The 25,377-nt window shown below is 39.1% G+C and overlaps 1 protein-coding gene across 1 annotated transcript in view; it reads right to left on the reverse strand.

Moving 5' to 3' along the window:
* LOC134535628 (sodium channel protein Nach-like) overlaps positions 1–23,185 on the reverse strand; it is a 180,817-nt gene extending 157,632 nt beyond the window's left edge. The window contains exon 1 of the mRNA XM_063374806.1: positions 23,151–23,185. Coding sequence (XP_063230876.1) covers positions 23,151–23,159 — 9 coding nt within the window. The 5' untranslated portion in view covers positions 23,160–23,185. The remainder of the gene's footprint in view (positions 1–23,150) is intronic.
* Positions 23,186–25,377: the final 2,192 nt, after the last annotated feature.

Consider the following 25,377-nt stretch of genomic DNA (forward strand, 5'->3'; position numbering starts at 1 on the left):
GTGCCGGTGTCCGCCATCTTGGATTTGTGACGTCACGGCGGCAAAAATTCCTCAAAATTCCTCAAAAATGACTCAAAATGACTCAAAAATTCCCATTTTAAGAAAAAATTTCCCGTTTTCGAGGGAAAAATTCCCGTTTCTAGGGAAAATTTCCCGTTTTAGTCCTCAAAAATCCCAGCGGCTAGAAATGTCCTGATAGAGGCTTAAGCATCCTTAACTCAAGCCTCAGTTAAGCCTCTATCAGGATGTGACCTTGACCTTTACCTTGACCCCGACGGCCATCTTGTATCCTCCATCTTGGATTCTGACGTCACTGCGACCATCTTGGATTGTGATGTAACGGCGGCCATCTTGGATAAGCGTAACGGGACACAGCGTAACGGTACATAACATAACGGGACAAGTAGATCACGGCGCCCATTTTGGATCCGCCATCTTGGATACGCCATTTTGGATGACGTCATTGTGTTCTCGAAAATTCCGGCGATGTGTTTTCCGCCATTTTGAATGATGACGTCACCGTTGCAATTTCCGTTACGGCCGCCATCTTTAACTTTTTTATTTATTACCCGATTTTAATGAAATTTTTTTTAAATTTATAAAAAAAATCCAATAATAAAATTTTAATAAATTATTAATAAAAAATATACTTTTACGACATGGAGCTCGGAGTCCTCGGTTCGAACCCGACGAGTGCAAAAAAATAAAAATGGCGACCGATCCTTCCTCAATGGTGACTGCAGGCAGACTGACTCCCACCAATTTTTCTAAAGCATATATATCGTCACCTAGTATGACGTTTTGTACGCCATCTTGAAATTTGGACGCCATCTTGAAAATCTTTATTTATTATCCGATTTTAATGAAAAAAATTCAAAAATTCATCAAAAAATTAACGTATTTGAATTCTGTTTGATTATATCGATGTACGTCCTTGGTTCGATTCCCGTCGAGAGTAAACGGTCGATCCTTCCTCCATGAAAGCTACCTAGACTGATCTACCACCAACAATACTAAGGTATATATCGTCAACTGGTATGACATCATGTCCGCCATCTTGTCTTCATCCGCTGGAGATAACCATCTTGTTTTCGTCTGCTAGAGTGTGCCGATAACATGTAGTATAATTATCTGGTCACCATACTTTTGTCCTCAACTGTTGACACTGAACATTGACCTTGACACTGAACATTGACCTTGACACTGAACATTGACCTTGACCTTGACCTTGAAATTTGACCTTGACCTTGAAATTTGACCTTGACCTGGAAATTTGACCTTGACCTTGAAATTTGACCTTGACCTTGAAATTTGACTTTGTCCTTGTCGACCATCACGGACCCGACATTTTACGTTCAGTAGATGCTACCAGGAGCTACCACCTGCTGGAGTATGCCATCTTGTGTGTGTACTCGTATTATAGAGTACATTTCCATCTGGATAATTTTATTCTAACCCGCTACAGTGCAGTAATCATTTATTACTGTGACGACCGCCATCTTGTAATCACCCGCTGGAGGTCACCATCTTGTTTTCGTCCGCTAGAGTGTGCTGATACCATGTTAGTATAATTATCTGAACACCACACCTTTGACCTTGACCTTTAAATCCAACATTGACCTTGACCTTGAAATTTGACCTTGACCTTGAACTTTGACCTTGACCTTTAAAATTTGACCTTGACATTTGACCTTGACCTTGAAATTTGGCCATGACCTTGTTATTTGACTTTGGCCTAGACGACCATCATGGATCCGTCATTCTATGTTCAGTACATGCTACCAGGAGCTACCACATGCCAGTGGTCATTGCCGCCATCATGTTTTCATCTGCTGGAGGACACCATCATGTGTGTACTCGTCTTAGCATCATGCTAGTTTTATTCTAACCTGCTACAGTGCAGTAATTATTTATTATTACTGAGGTGCCCGCCATCTTGAAATTTGGGAGCCATCTTGAAATCATGTAATTATTTAGCTAGAAATTCGGGAAAAATTCCAAAAGTCTCCGATGAAATCAATTATTAATTTACAAATTAAATCGATGGATTCCTGTCCACGGTTCGATTCTTGACCAGTAACAGTTGTAACAAATTATTATATAAATTTTATATTCTGTTTTCCATTACCTTTCGTGGTGTTTAGTAATCATTCACTCTACGAAAAACAACTCAAGTCATTATACCTGACCAACGAATTAATACAATGCCGATTCCCCTATTATGAAAGTCTAATTTTTCAATAATCTGAATAACCTATAAGCCGTTCATGTACAAAGCCACACATATAGATCAATTACCTTCAGTCCATGAGACAGAGTCATGTCATTATCAGACATATAGGCTAGTCATTTCAGGACCGCATGACCTTCGTCGTTAGCTAATTATATTCAATTAATCCATCGTGACATTTTTATACATTCTAAAGGACCAAGTAACCTTGAAAAATATTTTAGTAACACCAAGAGGTGATAAAATAGTAAATATTCAATCACTACATTTTGTACTACAAGCAATCAACAAAAAGGAAGCACCAACAACGAACAGACTGCACCACCAACGAAAAGACAGCTCATTTGGAAGCACCGAAAACGAAAAGGCAGCACCGCCAACGTAAATAGGTACGGCACATTTGGAAGCACCGACATCGAAAAGACAGCAGCGACAACGAAAAGACAGAACATTTGGAAGCACCGACAACGAAAAGGCACCACATTTGGAAGCACCGACATCTAAAAGACAGCACCGCCATCGAAAAGGCAGCACATTTTGGAAGCACCGACAACGAAAAGGCAGCACCGTCAGCGTAAAGGCACGGACCGCAATACCGGGTCATGTCAATATCAGACATATAGACCATGAACTCAGTACACACAGGAAAAAGGAATGTACACGCAGGAAAACGGAACGTACACGCAGGAAAACGGAATTTACACTCAGGAAAAAGGAATGTACACGCAGGAAAACGGAACGTACACTCAGGAAAACGGAACGTACACTCAGGAAAACGGAACGGACACGCAGGAAAAACGGAATGTACACGCAGGAAAACGGATGGTACACGCAGTAAAACGGAACGTACACGCAGGAAAAACGGAATGTACACGCAGGAAAACAGAAGGTATACACAGGAAAACGGAACGTACACGCAGGAAAACGGAATTTACACACAGGAAAACAGAACGTACACGCAGGAAAACGGAACGTATACGCAGGAAAACGGAAGGTACACACAGGAAAACGGAACGTACACGCAGGAAACGGAATGATCAAAGGCTCCAAAATTCATTGGCTCCAATATTCATTGACTCCAATATTCATTGGCTCCAATATTCATTTACTCCAATATACATTGACTCCAATATTCATTGGCTTCAATATTCATTGGCTCCATCAGTCATGGTCACCAACAGTCTTTTGGTTCCAAAAGTCTTTTGGCTCTAAATATATTTGGCTAGAATTCTTCGAGTCTATGAGACTATGAGGCCACATGGCTACGAGTCTAAAATGATCTAGCTATTTACGAGTTATACACGGCTTGCGAGGCTAGAGCTACGAAGCTTCTAGTTCACAAGTTTACGTGACTGCGACGATACAGGACTACAAGTCTGCATGAGTACTTGACTACGAAGCTACTCGTCTACAAGGCTCCAGTTGCCGTATCTGTCTTCGACGGAAATTTTCTCTTTTGTTCCAACTGCTTCATCAGCATTATGTTATAAGATTATAAGGCTACTTGCTTACGTAGCTTCAAGTCTACGAGGCTCCATTACATCATGTCTACGCGACTACGAGCCATGAGGTTACGAGACTACGTGACTACGAATCTTCAAGTTGACGAGACTGCGAGGCTACAGAGCTACGAAGCCTCTAGAAAACGAGTTTACGTGACTGCGAGGATAGAGGTCATCAAGTCTACATGAGTACTTGACTACGAAGCTACTCGTCTACAAGGCTCCAATTGCAGCATCTGTCTTCGTCAGAATTTTCTCTTTTGCTCCAACTGCACCACCAGCATTATGTTATAAGATTACATTGATACCTGCTTACGTAGCTTCAAGTCTACGAGGCTCCAATGCATCATGACTACGCGACTTCAAGCAATGAGGTTACGAGACTACGTTAATACGAATCTTCAAGTTTACGAGACTGCGAGGCTACAGAGCTACGAAGCCTCTAGAAATCGAGTTTACGTGACTGCGAGGATAGAGGTCATCAAGTCTACATGAGTACTTGTCTACGAAGCTACTCATCTACAAGGCTTCAGTTGACGTATCTGTCTTCGACGGAATTTTCTCTTTTGTTCCAACTGCTTCATCAGCATTATGTTATAAGATTACAAGGCTACTTGCTTACGTAGCTTCAAGTCTACGAGGCTCCATTACATCATGTCTTCGCGACTACGAGCCATGAGGTTACGAGACTACGTGACTACATATCTTCAAGTTGACGAGACTGCGAGGCTACAGAGCTACGAAGCCTCTAGAAAACGAGTTTACGTGTCTGCATGGATACAGGAATACAAGTCTGCATGAGTTCTTGACTACGAAGCTACTCGTCTACAAGGCTCCAATTACTACATTTGTCTTCGACGGAATTTTCTCTTTTGCTACATTTGCACCATCAGCATTATGTTATAAGATTACAAGGCTACTTTCTTACGTAGCTTCAAGTCTACGAGGCTCCAATGCATCATGACTACGAGACTACGTGCCATGAGGTTACGAGACTATGCGATTACAAGTCTTCAAGGTTACGTGATCGCGAGGCTATAGGACTACCAAGCTTCCAGAACGTATGGTTACGAGACTGCATGACTAATTGGCGACGCGGCTACGATACTTCATGTCTCTAAATGACTACAATAGCACTATTCAGTGGTGAGAGTTAATTTATCTCATGCAAAGGTACTTGCTGCAAGTAGTTCCGCTTTTCAACATCAGATGACGTCACGTGTTGCTTGCAGGTAAATAATATTTATTTCTTATATGCGGGATGCTCACTATCGATCGCATAAGAAGGATGGCTTCGTTAGTCTCCAAGGAGAAGGAAGTTCGTCCTTCCTGCTAGTGCTTCTAAGATTTCTCACGGTCCGCCATCTTGGATTGTGACGTTACGGCAACCATCTTTGATGGGTGTGACCTTGACCTTTGGCCGAAACCGCAGGAATGATCGCAAGCACTCGGATTAATCATCAAAATATTGATAAGAATAATCAGGAGCACACGGAGAAAATCATCACAATATTGATAAGAATAATCAGAAGCACACGGAGAAAAAACGACAATGGTTTCTTTGATATCATAAAATTACAGGAAAAAAAATATTTAAAAATAAAAATAAATTAATAAAAAATTTAAAAAAATTAAAAAATACATAAACTGATTCTGCTAGCTTGTAAACTTATCATTGTTGAGCAAAGATTGAGTTTTAGAGTTTTCTAATGTGTGTGTATATTTATAAAAAAAAATTGAAAACTGTAATAGCGACTAAAAAAATTTGGTTTTACCATAATTTTTTTTTTGTTCGTGGATTTAATGTATAAACTGTGCTCTTAAATTCCACACACACACACACATATATATATATATATATATATATATATATATATATATATATAATTGATATACATCACTCTCCCATTAATATTAAAATAGATTTTAATGTACAGATGCAGCCAAGCTGGTGATATTTATCACAAAAATGAGTGGTTTTCTCACCCTTTTTTTTTGTTTAGGCTCTACTTTTGCTGTTTCAGTGTCGTTTTTATTCACTGTACTAGCTAATAACCCGCGGCTTCGCTCGCGCAATTTCTTAGTATTGCTGAAATCTTACCATGGAAAAAAGTTCCAAATATTTTTACGAAATAAATAGACACAATACATTTTTAGGTACAGAAATTATTTTTACAATCCTTAACTATTTAAGAATGAAAGTTTTTCAATAAGTTAGGTGAAAATTTGTTTTTAAATTTAGTACAGATTATTTATATGATGTTAAAAGTTTATTGTTAGAGTTTTCGAAGATATTTTACCTTTACGAAATCACACTTCTCTCCGTTAATTTAATGATGTAGACAATTAAAAATATAAATTAAAACTCATAAGTTTACGCCATTGTTTACACTGACTCTTTTTATCTATTAAGGTTAGAGCTATTCTTAAAATAATTTGACAATTTCACTTTATTACAAATACCTTCCAATATTTAAGGAAATTTTATACAATCATATCTTTATTTGTAAAGTAAAGTACAATTCTCAAATTTCTTATCAAACATATAAGTAGATTCTTAGTTTGCTTAGTATCACTATAACAAAATCTCCTAATTTCTTAACCCTCGGCTATTTGCCAATACGGACGACAATGTTAAAATTGAGACTTAAGTAAATATGACAATGTTGGCTATTCAGACAGAAACCAAACTAATCCTTTTTTTTTTTTTCTCTTCTTTTAACCACACATATGATTTCCAAAATAAATATAATAAACTGATATTTATTTTGAGTTAGAATTATTCTTACCAACACCAAAACCTTTATTTCAATATTTTTAGAATATTAACTACCCTGTTACAAATAAAAATATGGTATTTCTGAGAATATTGAATAAGAGAAGGTAGCTTAATGTACAATTATGTATCATTTCCTATATCATAAAATATTTTTTATTTCATAAGATGATATTTTAATGTTAAAGAAATATTTAACAATATTTCACATTTTAAAAAGTATACCTAGGTTAATACATTTATGTATACAATATTTTTGTTTTGCCATTTTTAGTTAAAATGTAAAGATTTTGTGGACTGGATACTCGTGAGCACGCTACATACAATTGCCCATGGGAAAAACAGGGTTTTTCTAAATTTACACCTGCTACTTTCAGTGTTTGACCCTGCGCTTTGTTTATAGTCATGGCAAAAGCTGTTTTCAGAGGGAACTGCACTCTTATAAAGTTGAAAGGTAAATTGGTTGGAATTATAGGAATACGGGGAATCAAAACATTTTCTCCTCTTGCAATTCCAGACATAATTATTACCTTTACAATATTCCGTCCCAGATGTGTAATCTGTAACCGTGTGCCATTACATAATCTGGGTGCAACGAGATTACGCATCAACAGGACTGGAACACCTATGAGAGGGCACTCCCGACAACTCTAAAGAGTTGAGGAACTCTACAGGATACGACGTGACCTGCTCGGTGTCCATGACATTGTCTACCGAGAGATACTCCACAAAGTCACCTTCTACGTGGGACATAATTTTTTCATTGATCTGCCCGACGATTTTATTTGTTGGTGCTAAAATTGCCCTCTCACACAGCCATTCTCTATTCCCCATATTTGTTTGTATATCAGGGTACACTTTATTTAGTATATCATCTGCGTTTTGTACAATGTTGCAGAATTCGTGGTTTAATCTTATCATTCTGTCATTATCTCTTGCCAAACGATCTTCGCCAATTTTTAGTAGAGCTGCCGCATACTGCCCCATTTGTTTATCATTATGCAGTTGTACTCGCATATTTACAGTTAGACAATTTTTTTTTTACATTTACCCATATTGTAGACGCCTTGAGGCATGCATTTATTTCATCTGCCGGTGTGCCCCTAGTTATCACCGGCAGAGTCTGTCTAGAATCGCCAGCTAAAAGTACCACCATCCCTCCCATGATAGTTTGGTTGCTCTTGATGTCTTTCATAGTCCGATTTAGGGCTTAGATTGCTCTTTTGTGTGACATCGTACATTCATCCCAAATCAACAGCTTACATTGTTGTAACATTCGTCCCCGCTCGCTGTTTTTACTAATGTTACAAACTGGCATTTCCTCATGAGCCAAGTTTAATGGCAGTTTTAGGACCGACTGTGCCGTTCGGCCACCATTCAGCAGCGTGGCGGCTATTCCAGAGGAGGCTACTTACTGCAACAGCAACTCCTCTATCTTTCCGCATTTGAGCTAAAAGCAGATTTAAAAGAAATGTTTTACCAGTGCCTCCCGGGGCATCTTACAAGAACAAACCACCTTCGCCGCTTTCTATTTTTTGAACGACATTATCAAAAATCAATCTTTGTTCCGAGTTCAAACGTGGGACGGACTCTTCTATTTGCTGTTGTAAAAATGCGGTATTGTAATTCAATTCTCGTTTTAAATCACTACTAACATCACCGGTTCTACTTGGTCTACTCATCCCAAAGTCAGATAAATATTTTCCAGTAATAGTCATCACTTGGTCTTCAATCTTAGTTAGTGCCTCGTCGTAAATAAAATCATTGTATGTTACATCTGGATTACTTTGTAGTAATCTATGTAATATATCGTCTGCCATGTCATTTTTATAATTTTCCCACAGTTGTTAAGGATTTGAAAGTCTACATGTTGCTATTAATATAGCAAAAAGGTTTCTCATCTCGACTGCTGATCTACATTAAGCAGCCTCTTCAGTAGTATGTGAATGGGGCTCCGGCGCCAGGGTCCAGGGGGTGGATTGAAGATTTTCGACCGCCATATTTGATTGTGACGTCACGGCGGCCATCTTGGATGGATGTGACCTTGAACAATGACCTTGACCTTGAATTTGATCCTCAAAACTTGTCAAAAAGGTCCAAAATTGGGCAAAATTTGCCCAAAATTCCTCAAAATTCGCCAAAATTTCAATTTTTTTGGAAAACAAATTCCGCCAAAAAATCTCAAAAATTTTGATAAATTAAAAATTTCTCTTTTCGAGGGAAAAATTCCCGTTTCGAGGGAAAATTTCCCGTTTTTAGTCCTTAAAAATCCCAGCGGCTAGAAATGTCCATATAGAGGCTTAAGCATCCATGTCTACAGCCTCCGATAAGCCTCTGAAGTCATCACGGAATATGTCATCTTGGATTATGATGTCACCGTTGCAATTTCCGTTACGGCCGCCATCATTAAAATCTTTATTATCCGATTTTAATGGAAAACTATTTAAAATTTAAAAAATTCAATTTATAAAATTTTAATAAAAAATAATTAAAAAACATACTTTTTCGACATGGATATCGGAGTCCTCGGTTCGAACCCGGTGAGAGCAAAAAAAAATAAAAATGGCATTCTATCCTTCCCTCACGGTGGCTGCAGGCAGACTGACCCCCACCACTTATGTCAAAGTATATATCATCACTTAGTATGACGTCATGTCTGCCATCTTGTCTTCGTTGCTGGAAGCCATCATATTGTATCGTCGGCTAGAGTGCGCTGACGCCATGTTAGTTTAATTCTTACCCGCTAGGGTGCAGTAATCATTAATTATTACTGTGACACCCGCCATCTTGTCATTTCGACGCCATCTTGAAAATCCATAATTTAATGCTAGAGATGCGGGAAAATTCCAAAATTCATCAAAAAAATAACCTATTAATATGGCGATTGATTCGATCGATTCCTGCCCTTCGTTAGATCCCCGGATAATGCAAAACATTTAATTTTATGTAAAAAATAATAATTTTAATAAATAATTATCAAAGTCCTAAAAGAAGCAAAGTTTCCAAATCAACCATCATTCTATAAGCCATTACGACTGCCATCTTGGATATTTGTATTTATTGACCCATAAATTTATAAAAAAATCAATCATTAATCTACCCATAGAATCGATACTCGGTTCGATCCCTGGGCGATACAAAAAATAATATATGTAAAAATACCTCAAAAATTACAGGTTCGAAAATAAAACACCGTAAGTTCTTTCTCAAACATAATATTTATTACATAGTTTCTATTCTACTACAGAGTCAGTTGCGAAAGCCACCAATCTTATAATCATTAGTTCCGCATCGGTGTGAAAAGACTAATTCTTAGTTCCAATCGGTTTATACTAGACAGAGACCAACCAGAACCTTTACTGACATAATCCTCCTCTTCTTGACAGAGTTTCTGGATACCGTGTTTAACAGATTGCTTCACATCGTCAGAAATGTAAATTACTGCTGCCGATGTCTTGAATCCACATTTCTTCACTTTTTCATCAAACGGATATGGCTTTCCATATATACAGTCCAACCACAAGTTATATTTCAAAGGTCCGTTTGTTGCTACATCATCAGTAAGCTGATTGATTATGTTCTGTCTGATACCATCAAGAAAATTACAAATGTCTTTCGACTCACCTAACGTATTTAGATAATAGTAGTCTTTCAATGTTCCACGAAATGCAGACTGCGCCAAGTAGAAGCCATTATCATTAACCTGTAGAGCACCGATCACAGTCTTAGGTTTAGTTTCATGTCCAGATGCCATAGCAATCGGTAGCTGCGCATCTGTTTTCTTGCTTGTACGCTTATGAGTATCCAATCTATAGCGAGGAATCGAAATTTCTGCAGGTAGTTCAGCAGTAGGCGCACGGACTTCACCTTTACAGTTTTTCGCATGTTGACGAAAATTATCAATTCGAATAATCCATTCATAACACTCATCACAGCGAAACTTCATGCGAGAAGGATTCTTTGTACATTTACTCCTCTCATGTCTCCGTACAAAATGAGCAAATGCAAACGTCATATCGCAGTAGCTGCAAGGATACCGCGGTGATGAAGACGAGCCTTTCAGACTCGATCCAGATACTGACGTTGCCGTTGTCGTACCATTTCCAGGCATACTTTTATGCCAGAGGTGCCCACCCCCCCCCCCCCCCCCATACACTATGACTCACCCCCCCCCTTCCCCACGGTACCTAATAAGGGCCCCCCCCCCCCCCGCCCGAAATTTTTTGTGCCATTTTCTCAATGATTTTCTAATATTATACTTTATTAGTATTATATTTTGTCACATTTTGCATTAATTAAAACTAATTTTCAAATAATAATAATATTAGTCATATGCGTGTGTGCGCTTATTGTCGAAGCGGGGATAGGGACCATCCTGAACCGTCAGATGCCAAACTGCTTTTGTTGAGGAAAGTGCGGGGTTGCCAATTTGATATACAAGATCCCTTTCAATTATCAAAGCACCAGAAACGTATTTTCACATTAGAAGCTATAAGTATGTAAATTATATATATATATATATATATATATATATTCTCGTCAGTAGTATAGTTTGGGGGCTCCTGCGTCCGGCTTCTGGCTGTGGATTGATGATTGTCGGTCCGCCATCTTGGATTGTAACGTCACGGCGGCCATCTTGGATGCATCGTAACGGGACACAATGTAACGGTGCATAACGTAACGGGACAAGTAGATCACGGCGGCCATCTTGGATCCACCATCTTGGATGACGTCATTTTGTTTTCTCGAACTTTCCGACATTTTGTTTTCCGCCATATTGGATGATGACGTCACCGTTGCAATTTCCGTTACGGCCGCCATCTTTAACTTTTTTATTTACTATCCGATTTTAATGAAATTTTTTTTAAAATTTTTCAAAAAATTCAAATAATAAAATTTTAATATATTTCTTTTTAAAAATTGTACTTTTTAGACACGGAGCTTGGAGTCCTCGGTTCGAACCCGACGGGTGCAAAAAATAAAATAAAAAATGGCGACCGATCCTTCCCCCTGTGGTGGCTGCAGGCATACTGGCCCCCACCACTTTTTTCAAAGCATTTATATCGACAGTGAGCATGACGTCATGTCCGCCATCTTGTCTTCGATGTTGGAAACCATCATCATTGTATCGGTGGCGAGAGTGCGCTGGCGCCTAGTTAGTTTGATTCTTACCCGCTAGAGTGCAGTAATCATTTATTACTGTGACACCCGCCATCTTGAAATTTGGCCGCCATCTTGAAAATCCGTAATTTTATTGCTAGAAATTCGGGAAAAATTCCAAAATTCATTAAATAAATCACTCATTAATTTACATATTGATTCGATCCGCTCATGTCCTTGGTTCGATCCCTGGTTGATACAAATCAACTTTAATTTTAAAAATACCACAAAAGCATCAGGTTTGAGAAATAAAAACACCGAAAGTTTTTTTAAAAAAAATTTAATTACATAAATTCAATACACTACTACAAGTACATAAAAAAAACACTGACAAATTACTAAAGCCTTTTTGGATTCCTCGATTCAAACAGTCTTCTTATTGTACGGACTATACCTTTTACATGACTTTAAATGTCTATCCGATCAGGTCATCACCGCAGCCAGAGACGGACTGAAGTTCATATCACTTATATTAACTCATTAGCCGGTACAACACATGAGTCAAATCAATAACCATGTTCATTATATGTCTCGGAGCATTTTTTATAATGACGATGTAAGCTATCGAGACGTGAAATTAGTTTATTGCACTTATTGCACTGAAATTGTATTCTTTGAACATTATTAGAACAACCGCTTCTTTCATGTCTGCGAGCATTTGAGGTGATAGTAAATGATGCACCACAGTATTTGCACTGATGCGAAGTACGCTCTTCATTAATTGAAGAATCCATTGCTGATGATGAAACTTCTGGCTTGTACTAGAAATATATCTTTGCTCAACAATGAGAAGTTCACAAGCTATCAGAATCTGTTTATGTATTTTTGTATTTTATTTTGTCATTTAAAATTTTTTATTAATTTTTTTTGTTATTTATTAAATATTTTTTTCTGTATTTTTATGATATCAAAGAAAACTTGTGGTGGTTTTCTCCGTGTGCTTCCGCTTATTCTTGACAATATTATGGTGGTTTTCTCCGTGTGCTTCCGATTATTATTGTTAATATTATGGTGGTTTTCTCCGTGTGCTCCTGATTATTCTTGACAATATTATGGTGGTATTCTCCGTGAGCTTCCGATTATTCTTGACAATATTATGGCGGTTTACTACGTGTGCTTCTGATTATACCTAACTAGACATCTGATGGATTTCTCCGAGTGCTTCTGATTAATCTTGATATTATATTGATGGCTTTCTCCAAGTGTTTCTGATTATTCCTGGCTAGACATCTGATGATTTTCACCGAGTGCTCCTGATTATTTGTGAGAGATCTAACTCTGCATGAAGAATTTTTTACTTACTGAGTCATGACATTTCTATTCAGAGTTACATTTAATCAGTGAAATTCTGTCAATAAATCAGAACATACAATATTTTTATCAGGTGGATTTAAAAAATAATAACTTTACTCAGACAAATAATATGCTTTGAGACAGCTGAGAAGCATTAACATGAAAAACAAACTTCCTTCTCCTTGATGTCTATCGAAGCCATCCTTGTTTTGTGAACGTTAGTGAGCATTCCGCATACCACATAAAAGAACTAAATAAATTATGACTCAACACAACACGTGTCGACATCTCATGCTAATAATCGAAACCACATGAAACAATTTCTTTTGTATGAGGTAACTTAATTCTTGCTGTTGAAATATTTAGAAAATTCTATTTAAGTAATGTATCTAATTTAATTCACTCAGTTTGCATCTGACAATAGTCTCAGTAACTAATATGAATCCTGATTCGGTGACTGTTGCTGTATTGAAAGTACACAGGTGTAAGTTTTGGAGCAAAGAATTTATCTTGAGAAAGAATGGAAGACAACACGAGAAGAATGACTGTGTTAAAAATCCACTACGTAATATGATAAGTTGTGTTAGATGTAGCAAGTCGTTTACGCGGAGAGAGAGCTTAAAAAGACATGACAGAACTTGTAACGCCAAGCCTGCGTACAAGCTAGAGGACAACGATGGCTCTACTAGGCTAAGGAAGAGCGATTTGCATTACGACAATAATTTTCCTTGTCTTAGGAGAGATTATGTTCGCGGCTCTTCCGATCTCGACAAAAAACTTAAATTGAAGGATGATGATGATGATTTATGGAAGAATGAAGACAATGAAAGAATCCTTAACGTGAAAAGTGAGAATACATTCCAGCCGAATTCAAGTAGATCTTTCCTACTCTGTAAAAATTATGGACTCCTAAAAAGGAAGCATGAAGACGATGAAGACACTTCGACATCATCGGCATCGAATTCTTACGGTAATCTGGGTGAAGATGATGACTTCTACGGTGAATGCTACAGCGACTCTGAGGCTGTTGACAAAGACATAGACTGTGATGAAGAAGCTAAAGCGGGAAAGATCGAAGACTGTGTCAGTGACCTGAGACCGAAACGATGGAAACGACGAGATATATTAAATAAATCTGATCAAGCTTGTGATGATCACTATCTCGATAATGAAAGTAACCCTGAGGTTGGTGTTAAAACGGAATACACCAGAGATCATAATATTTATAATAAACAAGCAAGTAAAATGGTGGTAGAAGAGATTGATTACACATCATGGAAAGATCCAAACATATTGGTTGACCGGCTAAGACTTCTACATGGCTCGCTTTGTGCAGGAAACTATTCGTGCATCAAAGAAATATCCTTCATACTCAAAGAACTGAGGAAAGTTGGCTACATACAATAATGGCTTTTTTTACTTGCATTTGTATAATGTACAGAAATAAAATAAATAATTTGAATTATAAAAATTTAATGTTTTTATTTCTTGTATTCTGATTTCTAACTAAAACTTAGTTCTCGTAACTTGTGCTTCCAAATGTGCTTCCTTTTCGTCGATGGTGCTGCCTTTTCGTTGTCGGTGCTTCCAAATGTGCTGGCTTTTCGATGCCGGTGCTGTCTTTTCGTTGTCGGTGCTTCCAAATGTGCTTCCTTTTCGATGCCGGTGCTGCCTTTTCGTTGTCGGTGCTTCCAAATGTGCTTCCTTTTCGTTGGCGGTGCTGCCTTTTCTTTGTTGGAGCTTCCAAATGTGCTTCCTTTTCGTTGGCGGTGCTGCCTTTTCTTTGTCGGTGATTCCAAATGTGCTGCCTTTTCGTTGTCGGCGCTTCCAAATGTGCTTCCTTTTCGATGCCGGTGCTGCCTTTTCATTGTCGGTGCTTCCAAATGTGCTGCCTTTTCGATGCCGGTGCTGTCTTTTCGTTGTCGGTGCTTCCAAATGTGCTTCCTTTTCGATGCCGGTGCTGCCTTTTCGTTGTCGGTGCTTCCAAATGTGCTTCCTTTTCGATGCCGGTGCTGCCTTTTCGTTGTCGGTGCTTCCAAATGTGCTTCCTTTTCGTTGGCGGTGCTGCCGTTTCTTTGTCGGTGCTTCCAAATGTGCTGCCTTTTCGTTGATGGTGCTTCCTTTTCGTTGTCGGTGCTTCCTTTTGTTTTTCCTTTTTTGAAGGTGCTTCCAAATGTGCTTCCTTTTTTGTTGATGGTGCTTCTATTTTTTAATGTTGTTTTGACTCTAGTATTTTAGTAAATTGTAATTGATTTGACTATCGTATTATTCCATACGGTGCATGTATATAAGCGAGTCCTAGACAGCAGGACGCTCGGTTTGTTACTGACGTCGGTGGTGTAAGGATCGCCTAGTTTGTTTCTTCTGGTGCATAAGTCGCGTAATTACCTGTTCTTGCGAACCGATATGTGCTATTCCACCATCAGCTGAAGTTTCATCATCAGCAATGGATTCTTCAATTAATGAAGAGCGTACTTCGCATCAGTGCAAATACTGTGGTGCATCATTTACTATCACCTCAAATGCTCGCAGACATGAAAGAAGCGGTTGTTCTAATAATGTTCAAAGAATACAATTTCAGTGCAATAAGTGCAATAAACTAATTTCACGTCTCGATAGCTTACATCGTCATTATAAAAAATGCTCCGAGACATATAATGAACATGGTTATTGATTTGACTCATGTGTTGTACCGGCTAATGAGTTAATATAAGTGATATGAACTTCAGTCCGTCTCTGGCTGCGGTGAAGACCTGATCGGATAGACATTTAAAGTCATGTAAAAGGCTTAGTCCGTACAATAAGAAGACTGTTTGAATCGAGGAATCCAAAAAGGCTTTAGTAATTTGTCAGTGTTTTTTTTATGTACTTGTAGTAGTGTATTGAATTTATGTAATAAAAATTTTAAAAGAACTTTCGGTGTTTTTATTTCTCAAACCTGATGCTTTTGTGGTATTTTTTAAAATTAAAGTTGATTTGTATCAACCAGGGATTGAACCAAGGACATGAGCGGATCGAATCAATATGTAAATTAATGAGTGATTTATTTAATGAATTTTGGAATTTTTCCCGAATTTCTAGCAATAAAATTACGGATTTTCAAGATGGCGGCCAAATTTCAAGATGGCGGGTGTCACAGTAATAAATGATTACTGCACTATAGCGGGTAAGAATCAAACTAACTAGGCGCCAGCGCACTCTCGCCACCGATACAATGATGATGGTTTCCAACATCGAAGACAAGATGGCGGACATGACGTCATGCTCACTGTCGATATAAATGCTTTGAAAAAAGTGGTGGGGGCCAGTATGCCTGCAGCCACCACAGGGGGAAGGATCGGTCGCCATTTTTTATTTTATTTTTTGCACCCGTCGGGTTCGAACCGAGGACTCCAAGCTCCGTGTCTAAAAAGGACAATTTTTAAAAAGAAATATATTAAAATTTTATTATTTGAATTTTTTGAAAAATTTTAAAAAAATTTTCATTAAAATCGGATAGTAAATAAAAAAGTTAAAGATGGCGGCCGTAACGGAAATTGCAACGGTGACGTCATCATCCAATATGGCGGAAAACAAAATGTCGGAAAGTTCGAGAAAACAAAATGACGTCATCCAAGATGGTGGATCCAAGATGGCCGCCGTGATCTACTTGTCCCGTTACGTTATGTACCGTTACATTGTGTCCTGTTACATTGTGTCCCGTTACGCAGCATCCAACATGGCCGCCGTGACGTTACAATCCAAGATGGTGGACCGACAATCATCAATCCACAGCCAGAAGCCGGACGCAGGAGCCCCCAAACTATACTACTCTCGTCTTTTGACAACCCCCCCCCCCCTTACCCTGAAATTTTAATGACGCAGTCTGCGTCGTTACCCCCCTTGTGGGCACCCCTGTTTATGCACATCAATCATTCGCTGTTGTATAGACACCATTACCTGCTGCAACGCAACAGGTCCTTTGCATGTCTCCAAGTGTTGCTGCAAATTAGCATTTCTTGAAAATTGCTTAAGACATTTCTCACAGCCAAACATTTTTCGATAAATGTTCTTAACACATTCCCTCTTCTAGTGTCGTCGAGCATTGCTGTTGTTTGAGAAAATCTTGTTGCAGTAACGGCACCGATGTTCGTTGTTTGTTGTCGAATCACCATCCATTGAAGTCACCATCGAGGGCAAAACAGCGTTCGTCGAGGTTTCCTGTACAGCCAGCACTACCGGCATTAAAGTCTCTTCTGCTGGTGGTATCACGACTGTTGAAATCTCCGCCAATGTTGACGTCGTATTTGTCAACGGAATCTGCTCCTTCTCCGTCGTAGCTGTCGTCAAGGTTCACGTAGACGATGCTACAACCTTCATCGAGTTCGTCGTTAAAGTCGGTAAAGATGCCATCGAGTTAGCAAGAACAGGTAATTACGTGACTAATGTACCAAAAGAAACAATCTAAGTGATCCGTACACCGTCGACGACAGTAACAAACTGAGCGACCTTCTGTCTATGACTCGCTTATATACATGCACCGGATGGAATAATACGCTAATCAAATCAAGAAAAATTTATTATAATACTAGAGTCAAAACAAAATTAAAAATAGAAGCACAATCAACAAAAAGGAAGCACATTTTAGAAGCACAACGAAAAGGCAGCACATTTGGAAGCACCGCCAACGAAAAGGCAGCTCATTTGGATGCACCGTCAACGAAAAGGCAGCACATTTAGAAGCACCGTTAACGAAAAGGCAGCACATTTGGAAGCACCGTCAACGAAAAGGCAGCACATTTGGAAGCACTGTCAACAAAACGGAAGCAACGACAACGAAAAGGCAGCTCATTTGGAAGCACCATCAACGAAATGGCAGCACATTTGGAAGCACTGCCAACGAAAAAGGCAGCACATTTGGAAGCACCGACAACGAAAAGGAAGCACCGACAACGAAAAGGCAGCACCATCATCGAAAAGGCAGCACATTTGTAATTGGCTCCAATATTCTTTGGTTCCAATATTACTTGGCTCCAATATTTATTGGTTCCATCAGTCTATTGATTCCATCAGTCTAGTGACTCCATCAGTCATTGGCTCCTACAGTCATTGGCTCCAACTGTCTTTTTCTCATCAACTCCAAATATATTTGGCTAGAATTCTACGAGTCTAAGAGACTATGAGACACAAGGCTACGAGTCTAAAAGGATCTAGCTGGTTACGAGTTATACATGGCTACGAGACTGCATGGTTAAGAACAGCGTGGCTACGAAACTACATGTCTTTGAAGCTACAAGAATACAAGTCTACTCGGCTCCAATTACTCCAGCATCATTATGTTATTAGATTTAATGACTACTTGTTTACGTAGCTACAAGTCTACGAGGCTTCTTGGCTACATAGCTACAATCATACGAGGTCCCAAGACATCATGACTACGCGACTACTAGCCATGAGGTTACGAGACTACGCAATTGCAAATCTTCAAGGTTACGTGATCGCGAGGCTATAGGACCATGAAGCTTACAGAACGCATGGTTACGAGACTGCTTGTCTAATTGGCCGCGTGGCTACGAAACTTCATGTTTCTAACTGACTAAAATAGCAGTCTCGTAACCATGCGTTCTGTTAGCTTCATAGTGCTATAGCCTCGCGATCACGTAACCTTGATGATTTGCAATTGCATAGTCTCGTAACCTCATGGCTCGTAGTCTCGTAGTCATGATGCATTGGAGCCACATAGACTTGAAGCTACGTAAGCAAGTAGCCTTGTAATCTTATAACATAAAGCTGATGGTGCAGTTGGAGAAAAAGGGAAAAATCCGTCGAAGAAAGATACGGCAAATGGAGCCTTGTAGACGAGTAGCTTCGTAGTCAAGAACTCATGCAGACTTGAAGTCCTGTATCCTCGCAGTACGTAAACTTGTGTTCTAGAAGGTTTGTAGCTCTGTAGCCTTGCAGTCTCGTAAACTTGATGATTCGTAGTCGCGTAGTCTCTTTACCTCATGGCTCGTAGTCGCGTAGTCATGATGTCTTGGGACCTCGTAGAATTGTAGCTATGTAGCCAAGTATCCTCGTAGACTTCTAGCTATGTAAACAAGTAGTCATGAAATCTAATAACATAATGCTGCTGGAGTAATTGGAGCCGAGTAGACTTGTATTCTTGTAGCTTCAAATACATGTAGTTTCTTAGCCACGATGTCCTTAACCATGCAGTCTCGTAGCCATGTATAACTCGTAACCAGCTAGATTCTTTTAGAGTCGTAGCCTTGTGTCCTCATAGTCTCTTAGACTCGTAGAATTCTAGCCAAATATATTTGGAGTTGATGAGAAAAAGACAGTTGTAGCCAATGACTGATGGAAATGTGCTGCCTTTTCGATGATGGTACTTTCTTTTCGTTGTCGGTGCTTCCTTTTCTTGATTTGATTAGTGTATTATTCCATCCGGTGCATGTATATAAGCGAGTCCTAGACAGAAGGTCGCTCAGTTTGTTACTGTCGTCGACGGTGTACGGATCACCTAGATTGTTTCTTCTGGTGCATTAGTCACGTAATTACCTGTTCTTGCTAACTCGATGGCATCTTTACCGACTTTAACGACGAACTCGATGAAGGTTGTAGCATCGTCTACGTGAACCTTGACGACAGCTACGACGGAGAAGGAGCAGATTCCGTTGACAAATACGACGTCAACATTGGCGGAGATTTCAACAGTCCTGATACCACCAGCAAAAGAGACTTTAATGCCGGTAGTGCTGGCTGTACAGGAAACCTCGACGAACGCTGTTTTGCCCTCGATGGCGACTTCAATGGATGGTGATTCGACAACAAACAACGAACATAGGTGCCGTTACTGCAACAATATTTTCTCAAACAACAGCAATGCTCGATGTCACGAGAAGAGGGAATGTGTTAAGAACATTTATCGAAAAATGTTTGGCTGTGAGAAATGTCTTAAGCAATTTAAAAGAAATGCTAATTTGCAGCAACACTTGGAGACATGCAAAGGACCTGTTGCACGGCAGAAAGTAAAGGTGTCTATACAACAGCGAATGATTGATGTGCATAAGAGTATGCCTGGAAATGGTAGGACGGCGGCAACTTCAGTATCTGGATCGAGTCTGAAAGGCTCGTCTTCATCACCGCGGTATCCTTGCAGCTACTGCAATATGACGTTTGCATTTGCTCATTTTTTATGGAGACATGAGAGGAGTAAATGTACAAAGAATCCTTCTCGCATGAAGTTTCGCTGTGATGAGTGTTATGAATGGTTTTCTCGAATTGATAATTTGCGTCGACATGCGAAAAACTGTTAAGGTGAAGTCCGTGCGCCTACTGCTGAACTACCTGCAGAAATTTCGACTCCTCGCTATAGATTGGAGACTCGTAAGCGTACAAGCAAGAAAACAGATGCGCAGCTACCGATTGCTATGGCATCTGGACATGAAACTAAACCTAAGACTGTGATCGGTGCTCTACAGGTTAATGATAATGGCTTCTACTTGGCGCAGTCTGCATTTCGTGGAACATTGAAAGACTACTATTATCTAAATACGTTAGGTGAGTCGAAAGACATTTGTAATTTTCTTGATGATATCAGACAGTACATAATCAATCAGCTTACTGATGATGTAGCAATAAACGGACCTTTGAAATATAACTTGAGGTTGGACTGTATATATGGAAAGCCATATGTGTTTGATGAAAAAGTGAAGAAATGTGGATTCAAGACATCGGCAGCAGTAATTTACAATTCTGACGATGTGAAGCAAACTGTTAAACACGGTATACAGTAACTCTGTCAAGAAGAGGAGGATTATGTCAGTAAAGGTTCTGGTTGGTCTCTGTCTAGTATAAACCGATTGGAGCTAAGAATTAGTCATTTCACAGCGATGCGGAACTAATGATTATAAGATTGCTGGCTTTCGCAACTGATCCTGTAGTAGAATAGAAATTTTGAATTAAATATTATGTTTGTAAATAAACTTGCGGTGTTTTATTTCTCGAACCTGACACTTTTCTGATATTTAAATTAAATTTATTTTTAGCTTGGTTCAGAGATGGAACCAAGTACAGGAATCGATCGAATCAATTTGTTAATTAATGAGTGAATTATTTAATGAATTTAAAAAAAAATTTCATTAAAATCGGATAATAAATACAAATATCCAAGATGACGGTCGTACTGGCTTATAGGATGATGGTTGATTTGGAAACTATGCTTATTTTAGGACTTTGATCAATATTTATCAAAATTATTATTTTTTACATAAAATTAAATGTTTTTCATCGTCTAGGGATCGAACCAATGACGGGAATCAATAGAATCTATCAGTTTATTTATTGTCAATTTATTTAATGAATTTTGAAATTTTTCCCGCATTTCTAGCATTAAAATTAAGGATTTTAAAGATGGCGAACATGACTTCATACTAAGTGACGATATATACTTTGACATAAGTGGTGGGTCAGTCTGCCTGCAGCCACCGTGAGGGAAGGATTGAACGCCATTTTTATTTTTTTTTGCTCTCACCGGGTTCGAACCGAGGACTCCGATATCCATGTCGAAAAAGTATGTTTTTTGATTATTTTTTATTAAATTTTTATTAATTGAAATTTTTACAAATTTTAAATAGTTTTCCATTAAAATCGGATAATAAAGATTTTAATGATGGCGGCCGTAACGGAAATTGCAACGGTGACGTCATAATCCAAGATGACATATTCCATGATGACTTCAGAGGCTTATCGGAGGCTGTAGACATGGATGCTTAAGCCTCTATATGGACATTTCTAGCCGCTGGGATTTTTAAGGACTAAAAACGGGAAATTTTCCCTCGAAACGGGAATTTTTCCCTCGAAAAGAGAAATTTTTAATTTATCAAAATTTTTGAGATTTTTTGGCGGAATTTGTTTTCCAAAAAAATGGCAATTTTGGCGATTTTTGAGGAATTTTGGGCAAATTTTGGAGGTCAACGGTCAATGACACAACCATACAAGATGGCCGCCGTGATGTCACAATATAATATGGCCGACATCGGCTCCGGCTCCACACACTGAACACTGATCTCGGACCGGCTATCCTATACTACTATAATGACTAGCTAGACATGGGTTGTATGGTGTAAATTTCACACAAGACTCATATTAGAATGTGTAACTAAACTTGCTGCAGGAGCCGGTGTGCTGAGGATCGGTCTGAGCGCAGTCACCGGGCTGCTGGGCTCAGACGTGAACCACCCTCTACAGCGGCACTGCTGCCACTACCCTCGCACGAGGTTCACTACCCGCACTCCTGAGGCAGCGCGGCGGGGTGCAGCAGCTAACACAACCGCTCTCCTGACGGCATCCACACATACACTTGTGTGGCTGGCAGTTCCTCGGTGTTTAGCAGTTGTCACACTAAACATTTCGCGTTAAACATGCGAAACTCCTCCCCTACCCCCCGAACTACACACACAATCGCCATAAACAAACCATAGTGCAAGATTCAAAATAGTGCGAAGCACGCAGGTGTATGAATTAACCCCCTCGGGTTCTCTGCCTGTTGTGTTAGAGCTGACTCTCATGTCTTATGGCATCGCTCGCCTGGCAGGCCTCACCTCCAGTGCCGGCTGTGTTCTGAAAGGCGTGAGATTTTGAATTGCAGCTTAAATAATTTAACTAAATAATTTTCTTTCTTCATAATTTAACTTGGCTGGCTGGCAGTCCGGCGGGAAACGACTAAAGTCGCCCCCGAAACAACCAGTGCCACCCAAAACCAATGCGGACAGCTTTGTCCAAGCCCCCCCCCCCCTCCCCCCCCCCCCCCCATGATAGACTCTTTTCTACTCTGTCCAACTCTTCTTCCGGATCCATCCTTCTGTTTTCCTGTAATCAACCTGCTTGTCAAAAATGCATGAAATTTTGCATCCCGCATGTCAGAGCCCATGGTTTTCCCTCTGTCTATGCAGGTTTTACCTGGGCCCAACTTATCTAGTTTATAGTCTAGTATAGTCAGTGAGGGGAGCTAGTCATGGCGCCAATCGCTGCCATGGCTGGCAAATCCCCCTCCTAGCACACGATGCATGCTACCTCTCCTGCATAGCTTAAACCCTGCATGATTAGAGCATATAGGCTTCGGCCTGAGACGCACTTAGTCTGCCTCCCTAACCCGGAATCCTCCCCAACACACTTAGTTTTAATTTAGGTTAGTAAAAACAGTACTTACAGCGTACATGCTGACACGAACAGGCCAGACGGCTTGTCGAGGACTGTGCGTGCCTGGTACATATCCAACAAGTCGAGCCGTGAGTATCGATTGTCTCGCGTGCGGCTCGCCGTGCTGTGTGCACACATGTGGCGACACAGCCGCCCCGCTCTCATGCAAACTGCTCACATTTCATACCAAATACATAACTAAACTTATATCACTGGTAATTATCTCTGAAAAAAACTGTTTTAATAGATTTGGGAAGAAAAAAAAGAAAACTTTGTAGTTTTTTTATATGGTTTAAACCCCTGAAATGATTTTTGGTTGTTCTAGTTTATGCTAAAAACATATTTGCATTTTAATTTTCACCATTAATTCGAGAATATACTATAAATATATATATATATATATATATTTCTTTAAATATTTATTATTTTTCCTTTGTTAGTTCTAGTGTCACATAATACACACATCGTCTGCTAGAAAGCACTGCCAATATTGGTTTTAATTTTTACCCACTACAGTATTTACTGACAAGGCTCCCGCCATTTTGTTGGCGGTCTTGTCTGACATCTTGGAAAATTCGAATTATTTAGCTAGAAATTCGAAGAAAAAAAATTACGAATATCATCAAAAAATCACTCATTAGTTCAGTGATTGATTTATTTGATTCCTATCCCTGGTACGATCATTTGTCAAAGCAAAAAAAAATAATTAAATAAATATCACATAAATTTACCATAAAATTGAAAGGTTCAAGAAATAAAATATGTTTTTTTTTAAATAAAATTTATTCCATGGATTCTACGCCACTACAGGAACACTTGGGAAAGTTAGAAATATAATAAACATTTAGTTCTGCATTGTCTTGAACTAATTCTTAGCTCCAATTGGTTTACTGAAAGCAGAGACCAGTCAGATCATTTTCCTACATAGTTTTTTTTTTCTCGATAGTTTCTTGATACTGTGTTTGACATACAGCTTCGCATTGTTGGAATTCTAAATAGGAGTATTCACTGTCTTGAATGCGAACTTCTTCACTTTGTCATCAAATGGATATGGTGTGCTATAGCCTATACCTAATTGTAGAATATCATTGGTGTATCGCGGACTGTCTCTATCTCGGACGGTAACTTGATTTATCTCGCGTGCGTCTAAACACAAACGTATTGATCCGTCTTTTTTCTAACACATAGAATGGCGTTGGTAAAGGGGCTTGGCATTCGCTTCATCACTTTCCAGTCGAATTTAAAGATGAATATTCTTCCACGTCGTTTAAATACTTGGCGGGAATCGGGTAAGACTTTCTGTGAAAGGGTTCGCCCAGCTAAATCTTTATGCTGGCCTGATAAACATTGTTTAACACTGGCTTGTCTTGAAAATACATTCCGATAATTCTTCAAAACTTGGAAAAGCTTATAAGAAAATCTACACCTAAAATAATGGGCTTGGCTAAACCTTTTACGATTAACACGGGCCCATGCTTTGTGTTACCTAAGCCTTCTATTTCGAGTAATGTTTTGTCGATTTATAATGGGACTAGACCTTGACGTTACTCCCAAAATCTTTTAACTCTGCACAGTTATTTGAGGCAGTTTTATCCCTGTACTTTCATTCATTGAAACGCAGTCATCAATTATGCATGAGGTTTCCGCACCACTATCCAATAAAATAGATATTCTGACTCAATTTACAGTGAGTATGATTTTCAGACATAAGACCTCATTTGAATGAACTGCAGCTTCATCTGGTTCGTTTAGTGAAAATTCACGCTCATTTTCCTTGAATGTAATCGTGTTTATACGTTTTGTTACTATCGTTTCATTACTAATTTCGCCATCCCTGACTAGTTTACCTGGTTATTAGCGGATCCTTTGATTTGGATAGGTAACCGTGTTTTCACTCCATTACTAATATTCTGTGATATCGCGTACGTATGGTTTTCTCCTTGGATTACCTCTGAGGATCCCTTGGCTTGTGTTGGTGGCCATTTTATGTTGGTATTCTCGTTGACCGGTGAAATCAAATACGTGTTAGCAGTAGTATATAAATGGGGCTACTGGCACAGGGTTTAAGATGAGGAGCCAGAGGAGATGACCGCCATCATGGATTGTGACATCAGGCGGCCATTTTGGACTCAAATATTCCTCAAAATTCCTTAAAAATGACACAAAATGACTCAAAAATTATCGTTTTGAGGAAAAATTTCACGTCTTCCTCCTCAAAAATTAGGATTTCGAAAAAC

The sequence above is a fragment of the Bacillus rossius genome, chromosome 10, assembly GCF_032445375.1.
Source record: "Bacillus rossius redtenbacheri isolate Brsri chromosome 10, Brsri_v3, whole genome shotgun sequence".
Taxonomy (NCBI): Eukaryota; Metazoa; Arthropoda; class Insecta; order Phasmatodea; family Bacillidae; genus Bacillus; species Bacillus rossius.